The sequence below is a fragment of the Culex pipiens genome, chromosome 1, assembly GCF_016801865.2.
Source record: "Culex pipiens pallens isolate TS chromosome 1, TS_CPP_V2, whole genome shotgun sequence".
In the NCBI taxonomy this organism is placed as follows: domain Eukaryota; kingdom Metazoa; phylum Arthropoda; class Insecta; order Diptera; family Culicidae; genus Culex; species Culex pipiens.
In genome coordinates this window covers 104,004,586-104,016,912 of record NC_068937.1, presented here as the reverse complement: position 1 = coordinate 104,016,912, position 12,327 = coordinate 104,004,586, and the positions used below count along the sequence as shown (strand labels likewise).

General features: G+C 35.8%; 1 protein-coding gene across 1 annotated transcript in view; it reads left to right on the top strand.

Moving 5' to 3' along the window:
• Nucleotides 1-6,880: 6,880 nt before the first annotated feature.
• The window catches only part of LOC120425985 (lysyl oxidase homolog 2B-like), a 29,694-nt gene continuing 24,247 nt past the window's right edge, over nt 6,881-12,327 (top strand). Inside the window, exon 1 of the mRNA XM_039590643.2 lies at nt 6,881-7,314. Coding sequence (XP_039446577.1) covers nt 7,104-7,314 — 211 coding nt within the window. The 5' untranslated portion in view covers nt 6,881-7,103. The remainder of the gene's footprint in view (nt 7,315-12,327) is intronic.

Genomic DNA, 12,327 nt, shown 5'->3' with positions numbered 1-12,327 from the left:
ACGGTAAAAAACACGATTAAAAACCATTTCTGATCACTTCTTTTTCATTTTAATGCAATTTTTTTTTTTTTGACAAGACAACATTTTTTCGATGGATTAACTATGGTCCCCTTGGAACGAGCTGTCAAGTAGGAGCTTTACTGTCAAGAAGGACCGCAAGGTTAATTTTTCAAAATTGATTTAAAAATCCAGTTTAAACTCTTTGTGGTCGTACAAAGGGTCATTGTACTCAGAAAAATAAGCTTTACCGCTGTAAACAATAATACCAGCAATCTAAGCTTCATTTTAGGACCCAATTCCACCAGATGGCGCGAAGCTTATCACAGCACATCAAAGATACATAATCTCGGAACATTCATTCGGCTGCTCTTCTGATTAACGAAATTCCACCCTCTTTTGACACAATTTTCCATTACGTGAAACATAAAAAAAGCCTCTTTTGGCCTGGGTGCAGAATAGTGGTTCGCAAAACGGCCTCAATTTTGAACTGTCAAAGTGGAACCAATTTACGGTTCGCCAAAAGTAGAGAGTATTGTTATCGATCATTAAAAATTGCCAGAGAATTTATCTTCGTCACCCGTAAAACAGAAAAACCTCTTCTAACCGATCAAAACTTAAAAACACACACAATATTCCAGCAAAAAATGTCAAAAACTAGGAAAAATAAAACACATACTGCTTATTATAAAACAGCTCATTTGCCAGTAAGAAAAAGGCATGCGTGTGCTTGAACAGCCTCCTACTTTGTAGATGTAAACAAAGTGGGATCATTCTAAAATCACGTTACGCATTCTCTCTATTCATCACCCAGCTTTTGGCCGTCTATCGTTTAGTCTACGAAGAAAGAAGTGCGAAGCACTTAATTTTTCATCGAAAACATCAACAGATCCAAAATGTTTCAAAACAATTCACTTCAGGAGCAAAAAATATTTCACGCTTGAGCTTGAACATAGCCTTCTACTTTGTTTATGTTAACAGCTTCAGTGCAGTTGTATTAGTGGGGAGCAGTGGAGAGCTTTCGAAAATCACGTCACACATTCTGTCTTTTCAGCACCTAGGCGCGAAGCATCGAAGTATGACGATTAAAATTTTTCCTGTGTGGTGACATAGGAATGAAAACTTTAAATTTAATTTACAGCACTTAGAACAATTTTTGAGAAAAAGTTCAAGTAGTACGAGTGTAAACTTTTTGCCCTCTTTAAATTAACACAATAAACAAGATCTTGAAAAAAATATTTTGAAAAAAAAATTGTTTAAAATGATAGAGCATCAAAAGTTTACACAGTATCAGCAGCAGTTGAGTAGTAGAACAGAGCGAAGTACGTCGATTGAAATTTTCGCCCTTTGAGGTTATGTAGGTTTTGTTTTGTAAAATTCCAGCGTTCAAAACAACTTTTGAGAAAAAAATCGAGCTGATACTTTGTAAACTTTTGATGCTCTATCATTTTAAACAAGTTTTTTTTCAAAATTATTTTTTTTTTCAAAACCTTTTATATTGCGTTAAATATAGACGGCAAAAAGTTTACACTCGTACTACTTGAATTTTTTCTCAAAAGTTGTTCTAAGAGCTGTAAATTCAATTTTAAGTTTGCATTCCTATATAACCGAACAGCGAAAATTTTAATCGTCATTCTTCGATGCTTTGCGCCATCTGTCGGAATAATGGAGCTTTTGATCGCGAATTGAAACACAAAAATTAAAATCATATGTGACTGTTGGCACGATGCCACTGTCATATGATTGGGTTGCGTCGCTAGTGGCAATGAAATTGAAGCGGGACGCGATGATGTCACAACGGCTGGCAAAAGGTCAGATTTGTGACTGCGCGAGCGTGTTGATAAAGAGGAGCGCGTCAGATACAGACTAATTGAAACGATTGGGAGGGCTCAACATGGTGATTTGGCAGTGTTTGAAGAGCGGTTTGGGAACAGAGTCGGACTTAAAAATAAACATGTAAAAATTTTAAGACTATTTTGATGAAATAGTTTTTCGGGAACCAACAAACTCAACGTTATCCGTTCTCAGAATCATATCTGCGCTTAACACAGTGCAGTAGGGCTGTCCGATTTATGGTGTAATGCCTTTTCGGGGGTTCTTCAAAGTATAGTCAACCAATCGGGCTCATAATTGTGGTCAAGGTTCATTTACTTAATACCCTTTCTGCCATAAGAGAGGCTTTCGTTATGGACGCTCCCATCTATTATTCTTAAAAGTTTGATTACGAGGGGTAAAAGTAAATTATGGAAAAAAATATATTTTCGCTCGTTAGCTGGCATTCATATCAAAATAATAATAATATTTCATAAAATTTCTTTTGTCATTTCATAGGGCACGAGTTTGGCTACAATGTTTTGCCTTCCTCACTTCAATGAGGAAAGGCTATAAAATCACTCGAAAAATGAACTTCTTAATTCGACCTCGTAGACCTACCTTCACGTATACCTATCGACTCAGAATCAAATTCTGAACAAATGTCTGTGCGTGTGTCTGGATGTGAGTCCGTGCACCGAAAAATATGCACCACGGGTCCCCCACAGACCGTTATTATGAAGAAAAAATTTCCACCCAAACCAATGATTGGACATGGTTCCTGGGACCATTCTGCACCTCTGGGCCGAGTTTCAAAATATTTGCCGGCAGAAATTTCGAATACGGTCAGTTTTAGTGTTTTGAGTAGAAATTAAGGGGAAATCGCATGTAAAATGCGTAGGAAAAGATCAAAGTTTCAATGTTTTAACTCCGAAACATTACTGGTCATGGTTTTAAATTGTACTAACATGTAGCAGAATGATATAAAAACGATTTACAGCACTGACTTAGCCGGATTAAGCCTAAGTCAAGTGACTTAAGTTATTATTTACAAGTTTATACCTTAATATTTAAAAAAAACTCCTACATCAAGGAATTTTCAGTCAAAGAAAACTAGATTGCCCAAAAATAACTTAAAATGGGGTGACTTTGAGCCAAGGGGTGACATTGTACCACCAAATGCATAAAGATTGCTTTATAAGCTTGAATATTATGTTAATTTATTTATTTGTAGACGGATTAATTTGGTCTATTTATGCTCCCACAAAGCAATTTGATGATATTGCTACGCAAATCTGCTTAATCTGTTTAAATAAAGCCTGTTGATTAAAAATTAAATAAATTAAAATAAATTTACAATCTCCTGGAATCCTCCAAATTTGAAAATGATGCTCACATTTTACAGTCTTGAATCAATTCCTACTGAAATCAAATAAAACAATCAAAATATTAGGGCAACAAATTTTTGTACGTGGCAAGTTTTTGACATTGCAATTAGAACAAAATTGTTCTTTTTTGTTTTTAACCGTTTACAAATTTCAACCTTACGAATGAAATCTGGAGAGTACTTCAGCTATCATTTAGCTCATATATTTTTGTTGTCCTGTGTAATGATAATAATTAGCAAAAGTTTAATGACACAACTTCCCACAAGATTAATATTTAAAAACCAACCAATTATTTTCCAACATTGCAGTTATCGTCATAAAATAAAAAATAACATTTTATAATTGATTAAAGTAACTCATAGTTAGAATTCAATAGAACATATTATTGATCTTCAAGATCGCTCACTAATAATGTATAATCAAAACAAAACCTACTACTGCCCAATGTGAAAACACAATCAATCTTATAACAAGCTTGGCATATCTTATGAAAACATGGAAATAGTACAGTTAAATATCAAATCAAATCAAATTGTTCGCTCTACAAACAATACCAGCCCAACAAGGGTGAGAGGCAACCACGTTTAACACTCCACCACCGAACCCAGTATAGTCAAATACGTACAGGCGATGTAAGTTTTCAATGTGACTTGTGTCCTAAACTCTTGTTGGGGTGAAGCGGTAAGGCTTATCTATTGTTTTTTAGTTTTTCGTTCTTATTGAACTTTTTATGGCAGAGGACAACAAAATCTAAGAACAATATTTGCTACGATTATACTTTGCAATTCAAGCTTATCGAGCTTGTTGGTAAGCTATCTGGCTATTATAAAATCGTAAAATTTGGTACAATGTCACCCCTTGGCTCAAAGTCACCCCATTTTAAGTTATTTTTGGGCAATCTAGTTTTCTTTGACTGAAAATTCCTTGATGTAGGAGTTTTTTTTAAATATTAAGGTATAAACTTGTAAATAATAACTTAAGTCACTTGACTTAGGCTTAATCCGGCTAAGTCAGTGCTGTAAATCGTTTTTATATCATTCTGCTACATGTTAGTACAATTTAAAACCATGACCAGTAATGTTTCGGAGTTAAAACATTGAAACTTTGATCTTTTCCTACGCATTTTACATGCGATTTCCCCTTAATTTCTACTCAAAACACTAAAACTGACCGTATTCGAAATTTCTGCCGGCAAATATTTTGAAACTCGGCCCAGAGGTGCAGAATGGTCCCAGGAACCATGTCCAATCATTGGTTTGGGTGGAAATTTTTTCTTCATAATAACGGTCTGTGGGGGACCCGTGTGCACACGATTATCTCTGGATTGGCTGGACCAATTTGGACTGTTTTGGTCTCATTCGATTCGTCTTGGGGTCCCACAAGACCCTAGTTAATATTATGAAGTTTAGAAAAGTACTTCAAAAGTTATGCTAAAAAAACGATTTTAGCTAAACTTCGGAAGATTGTAAAAAGGGTGGTTTTTGTAAGAAAACCCGTCATGCTACATATTGTCAGAAAGGTATTTGCAAGACCTTTCCAACACGTTCAAAAGATTGAAGATCTGGCAACCCCATAAAAAGTTATGAGCACTTAAGTGTTATTTATACACCTTTTTTGGCCGGATCTCAAATATTTTGGTGAAAAAGGTGTCCGTATCTATCATGCGACCCATCGTTGGATAGGTAACCAAAAGACCTTTCCAACGAGCCCAAAAGATTGAAGATCTGACAACCATATCAAAAGTTATAAGTACTTTTGTGTTTTTAATACACTTTTTTTAAGGCCGGATCTCAGAAATTGATAAAAATAAGTGTTATTTATACACTTTTTTTGGGCTGTATAGTGTATTCACTATATGAATGCGAGGAAGGCACCAACCACCTAAAGGTGGATTAAGTAACGCTTTAATTAGATTTTACCAAATTGAAGAATAAACCCAGAATTATATTTGTAACGTTTTTCAAGCTTTAAATCATAAAATTAGCTCAATACTATTAACTGGTGGTAACCTACACTTCAATCTTAACAAGGACACCCGTTTATAGATATGTAGCTTGAAAGAAGTTAAAAATGTATTTTTGTGTGCTTTGGATTTAAATTAACCACAATTTTTAATCCTACGTGATTCAAGTTAAATAAGTCTCTTATAAATGGCAGCGCGTGACCGAAAGTTTACGTTGTCCGCTTTGTAGGCGGATGATTCTGGGTTCGATACCCATCTGCTCCAACCTTCCATCGGATGAGGAAGTAAAACGTCGGTCCCGGCCTTGGTTGATGTTAGGCCGTTAAGTCATTCAGTCATAGGAGTCGTCTCCCCCGTATAAGTACAAACAACACACAAACCAAGCCTGCTACGGTGGAATCGCTGGCAGCGGCTAGACTCGCAATCCAAAGGTCGTCAGTTTGATCCCTGGGGTGGAAGGTTCCTTGGAGTAGAAAGAGGTTTGGGTGCTCTTTCCATTCAAGCCTTCGGACTCCTAGGTTCGAGCAGCCACTTTTTTTTTCCTCTAATCGTGAGCTCACCTTCAAATTTGACTTTTGAACATAAAAATGAAAAAAAATCTCATAGATGTGGCGTGTATTTTTCTTTCAGTGTATTTTTTTTTCAGAAAGCCCGTCAAAAAATGTCCTACAGGTTTGTCTTTGACCACTTTTTGATACGTTGCAACGACTTTGAGATACAGCCATATTTAAATTTACGCCTTTATCAAATGTTAACATCTAGTGCAACTAGCTCCATATACACAAAAATGGCTTATATAAGCGTAGGATCTTCTTTAAGTTTTTTTTTTTTCGATTTTGCGCGCAGTGCGCTGAAAATCCCAGTTTTTGCGTTCTCGAGATTCCTACTCGAAAATAGGTGTCCGAAGACTTGACTGTTGAGGCCTCTTTTTACACCTAAGCTTCCATCCACCCCGGGATTCGAACTGACGACCTTTGGATTGTGAGTCCAACTGCATACCAGCGACTCTACCTAGACAAGACCCAGGGAGACGATTCCTACTCCTGGACTGAGCTAACGACCTAAACTGTAGGTTATATTAGACCGGGGCCAACATTTACTGATCACTTCCAAAAATCTACAATTCATGGAGACGCGTGATACTTGTGTTGATAATGAATCACCATACGCCTCCATACTTTTTCAAGCAGTCTCCCATAGTTCAACTCTGGTGCTGTATGCCGACAGTTAATACAAAAATGTTAATTATTTTACCATCCCCAGCGAGCTCCTTTAAAACCTTCATTCCTACTCGACCACATGTGTCAACTCATCCCAATCGCGCTCGGTCCGCTTAGTTCTGCCCCGCCTAATTCACTTCTCTGGTTCATTTCATTTCAATTTCATTCCATTTTCGCTTGATCGCTCCCCAGCCGAATGCCGTCGACGCGCTGATTGATTGCGTTTGCGTGACACAATTAAAATATGAATGTCTCAAAACACGCTGCATGTGCCAAACTGATTAGGGCTGCTGGCTGGTGGTTGTTGACGGTCAACCGTTTAGTAAACAATTTGATCAACTTGGCGATGGTGTAGTCGCTTGTCGCATGTTTTATTAGGAAATTTCGGAAGAATTATGTGTGGCAAAACAACACAACGTTGAAGATCTAAGAAGATTCGCCGGAGACAGAATGACTCTTGGCGACTACCAGAAGCTGCTAGACTGAGGAAGATCAGTTGCTTCGCGACGGTTGATCGTTCAAGATCTGTTTTTCGTTTGTTTCAAGATGCACAATTTGTGAAAATAGAATTTTGTTTTTTTTTTCTTCTCTCTTTAATGAAAATTTACCCTTCCCGTATTATGTCACCGTCTTTGAAGTGAGGAAGACGAAAATATCAAGAAGTTTTGTTGTGGATGAAAATCAAGGTTAATTCGAGCTTGGTGAGATAATTGCAAGTGAAAAATGAAATTTGCCACCCATCACCGTCATCGATGGCACCTGCAGACCCTCGTCATCGTTGTGACCTTCCTCGTGACGGTGGTTTTGGCCTCGCAGGAATCGGCGCTGGAAAAGGCGCGCCTTCATCGGGAAAATATGGTGCGAAAATATCTGAAAAAACTGAAGAAAGAGGAAGGTGCTATTAAGCTGGTTGGTGGACGGGGAGATTTTGAAGGTAAGGTTATGGAATGCAGTTATATTAATATGGCTATATTTATGATGTTTCCGGAGTTTTGAGTACTATATTATCTGTACTAGACCATATTTTAAATGTCTGAATAAGTAATTAAATTAAAAGAATCCAATTATTGTTGATTGATGAAAAAGGTTTGAAATTGTATTTATTTTTTTCAAAAAACCTAGTTGAATAAATAAGATCAGTGTTTCAAAACCGGCGAAGACTTTTTTTTCGAACATGAGTAGTCTATTGAAAAAAAAAAAAAGAGTTTCATGAATTTCTGTGAGTTTGACAGTTTTAAACATGTGCGTATTGTGTTTGAATATTTAGGATTTAAAATAAAAGAGCGGTTGTTAAATTTTCACCAAGATTTTTTTAAATTATGGTACCGTTTGATAAAAGGCTGAAACTTAGGCAAACCTTAACTAAATTTCAAAATTCAAAATGCATCTGAAAGGGCTTAAAAAATGCAACAAATTGCAGGGTGAAGCATCCCAATTGGTTGAATCTAAAGTGAGTTCTTGGCATTTTAGTGAAAAAATAGCACAATTTCCAAACTAAAATAAAAAAGTGTTTCATCCAGATATCAACTCGCTTCGACCTGGAGCTTGTAGGGGACATCTGGGACTACCATCTGAGACTGATAACGCTTTGGGTAAGACAGTTTGACACATAAAATATACACTTTTTCTTTAAGTGATATTTTTAGTTGTAAATTTTTGCTCGGAGGACCGCCTAGATCTCATTATCTGGTGATATTTTTTTTCCTATCGTGTTCCTGAGACAATTTCACATCAGAAACTTGCTTAAAAATGAATATTTTCATCCATTTTAACCCTTTAAAAAATGAAAGTTAAAAAATTAAGAAGCTACTTTTTTTCTAGTGTCATCTAGTATCCTTGGAAACGAACTTGAATTTCAATAAATGTGAATCGAAGGTTTTTCTTACTTTATATTTTTAAAGGGTTAATATGGATGATAATCATTTTCAGATGCATTTTGAATTTTGAAATTTAGTTAAGGTTTGCCTAAGTTACAGCCTTTTAAGATTTTTGATGTTTTTGAACCATAAAACTTTCTATCCCGATTTGCCCCACTTCCCTTTGACCTAGAGTGCTCAAATTTTGGCTATATGCTAGTTTTATATGTACAAACAATCCCTGAAAATTTCAGGCAGATTGGTGAGGTCCATATGACGTCCCATACAAAGGGGTATGCCCTGTTCGTGGACTCGCTCTTAATAACAACCTGCGTTTTTGCATTCTTTCAAAAAGGAATAGATCTATTTTTTATTAGTTCATTTATACCTTGCTATTACAACTACTTTTTTGCAATTCCGTCGTGAAACAACTTACTTTTCCTGTCATTCTTGAACGACGAAATAGCCTACTTTTCTGTACCAAAAATAACAGAATCGAATAGCAACACTTTTCAAAATAAATGCAGAAAAGTTCTACTTTTCAGCACTGAAATGGGTGATTTTCAGCAACGGAGAAGGACAACCATGGGTGGTCTCTCATGCTCTAACATGTATTTTTAAGATGATTTTTTTACTCTTGTTATTAAAACTTCATTTTTTTTTATCATATTGAGATATTTGTGCATTGTTACCAAGTTCCAAATGGGAATGGGGAACGAATTCTATAAATTAACCACTAATTTAGATTATTTATTTGACTAGGCGTACTTGAAAACCAGCTCAGATCGAAAAATCCGAAAAAAAATATCAAAAAATATAACTGACACAACTCAACGTTCATAAAAAATCAAAGTTCAGCAAAAAAAAAAAAAAGCTAAAGAAAATGCGTCTTAACGATGCACATCAACCAGAGCTTTTAACACCAACAAACATTTTAGTATCTTCAAATCTATGGAAATGATCGATATATTTTTTTTTATGAATCCCCTAAAGTATGAACTGTCTACAAAATTATTCACAACAATGATTGACTGTTTTTACACAATTTTTGATTTTTTTTGAAAAGGAAGACAACAACTACCTTGGTTGCAGTGCTGTGCACCCTTGAGTTAATTAATTATTCTAAAAGATTTAAACAGAAAGCCAATCAGAAGTGTTTTGATGTAAAAACTAAATTAAATTTTAGAAGAAAATCATTCATGTTTTCATCCTTCATTTAACCATAACATGGAGATTTTGATTGCTTTAGTTTTTTAAGCAGGCTTCCCTAATAAATCAGTGTGCCTAACAAGTAATTCCCCATATAGTGAAAAATTATTTTTGGTAAAGTGAACTATACAACAAACAGTATTCACTATATGGGAAATTAGTTTTTAGGCACACCGATTTTATTAGGGTTGCCATTTATTAAATTATTTAAAATTCATCAATTGTTGCAAAAAAATTAAAAACATAAAATAAAATTGCAATAACAACTCAATGTCATTTAAATGATTTTTTAAATGCATTTTACACTAGTTCAGTTGTTTTGTGATACACCCAAAGGAAAAATATATCTCAAAATCTGCAACAGTAGATTTGCTGCAGAAAATGTCACATTTTATAACATTTTTTGCAGCAAGCCCGTCGATCATTTTTGCCCGCGTGTAAACATTTCAGCGATCTGCAGTTCTCACCAACACATATAATGCTGTGATCAATAACCAATGATCAATAACCAAGAAGTTGGTGGTTCAATCCTCGTTCTGTTAAGGGTTTTTTTTGTGAAATACAACGGTAATGTCGATAATTGTCGGTAACGGGCAAAAATGTCATACCCCTATATCGCAAAAAATGCATGAGGACAGTTTTCATGCAGATTCTGATATACTTTCATGCCGCCATGCATCACAATCATGCGACCGCCGTTTGGGTGTAGTTTTCAAAACATGTAAGATTTGACGAAAACAAAAATTTTAGCCAAAAAAAACCTTTTGCGGTTTTTGTACAATGAAAATTAAACAAAATTTTTAAGATTTTTTGATCTAAAAAAAAGAATTGCTGGATCTCTTCTTTCAAATGCAACCTTGCGCTTAAAATTTGGCTTACGCCTTTTCGAGATATTTAAGTTTTGAATTTGCATCTTTTTTTACCTTAAAATCGCTGTAACTGTTGACCCTTAAGTCCAAATTGACTTGTCAAAAAATGAAAATGATTGTTTTTTTAGAGCTCTAAAAGTGCCCCGAATACCACTTTTCTCTAAAACTTAACCCTGAATTGCCACGTTCAAAAAACTGATTTTTGAAGGTTTGCTTAGATGCTTTCTATAAATTTGGTGGTAGAAGGCTTAGATTACGAGATAAAATTTTGATGTCTTCGACAAAGTTGCTTGGATTGGCAAGCCCAACAACTTTTTAGAAGAGAAAAAAAATCCCAAAATTATTCCTGAAAAGTTAGATTTTCAAAATCACCCTAATAGTGAACCACCCTTATTTCCAACCAAACCAAAAGTTGCCCCTTTCCATATGCAACAACTCTTCTGAAGACACCAAAGCTCCAAAACTTCATCATTTTACGGAAAATCCATTTTCCACTTAATTTTGCGATCTGGACCACTGTGCAGTGCTTAAAACATGAATGAAATCGAACAAATTCTTTTGAAATCCAATTGATATCTAAAGTATCACTAATCAACCAAATTCAATCGGTAAAGTGGGACACAAATACTCTTCCAGATTCACTGCCTCGTTATTTTTTTTTCCTTTTCCCATCTCAAGATCACCATCATCATTATCCTGAGTTTGGGTGGCGGCAGAAGATAATACGACTCTCCCTGAGTGGAATTCGATGAAACTGTATTTATTCAAAAGCATCAAGTCAATCTCGTTATCCTTCCTTTCGGGGAGGGGGTTGCGAAAAGGAGAGTAGAAAAGTGAGGAAAAATGGCAAAAAACGGGGCTGCATTCTTTTGTCCTGATGGATGTCCCTATTTTTGGCTCTTTTCTTTTCGTTCTACGAATCTGGCCGGTCTATTTTCCGGATCACTCCACCCATAGAGATACAGTCCTACAAATACAGAAAGACCAACAACGGCTAGCTCATGATGCTGCTAGTAGCTGGCGTGCGCAGGGGGTCGGTAAGTGTGTTATCTCTCGTCAAGGTCAGTCTGGTCCAGTGCCTTATCGAGTTTCTTTTCCCCCCTCCGGCTTGGCATCCCCGTGGCCAGTGTTGGTCATTGGTCTAAGGACGTGTGACGAGAAGTTGGATCTTGAGATGATATAATGACTAGCATTTGAAACTGTCTTAATTTTTTTTAATATATATGCCGAAATTCCCCACGAAAACAGCATGATTCGAAAAAAAGTTCTCCGATCGGACTAAAATTTTTTTTTGGGAGTTCCTTGGCCGAAATAATTCGACCCGTGTTTTTTTTTGTTTGGCCATTACGGTAACCTACGCCGTGTTACGGTGGTCAGAAAAATGGCAATTTTCGTCGATTTTTGCAAAAACAACATTTTCCAAAAAATCTTAACTCCGCACACTTTCAACCGATTTTAGCTGTCTTGAGCGCAAACGAAAGGATATTAGAAAGGATTTTAAGGAATAGTTTTTTTTTATGTTTTCAATATTCCGAGATACGATTTTTTGAAAATAAAAACTGGGTTTTTCGAAGCGCCGCGCGCAAAAACGGGAAAATGACGAAATCGGCAAAAAATCAACTTTTTCACTAAAACTGCGATAACTTAAATATAATAAAGAAACAACAATTTAAGAATAACTTTTGTAAGGGAGTGTCCATATCCGAAGCAACTCTTATGGCAGAAGGGTATCCAGTAGACCAGGGGTGCTCAAAGATTTCGAATGGCGAGCAAAATTTAAAGCTCACATCCCGAGCATGGGTAAATAACAAGGGAAATGCGTAATAATACCTTTCTCTGGTATCAATACCAAATTTTGGTATTCCTGGACCCTTAAAAATTTGTCTTAAGGATTATGCAAGAGCAAAATGTGGTATCATACCAATTTAAGGTATTGTTTTGATATTGCAAAATTGCAGAATTTATCAATGGTCGAACACCACATTTTGGTATTATTTTGGTATTAAAGTGTTT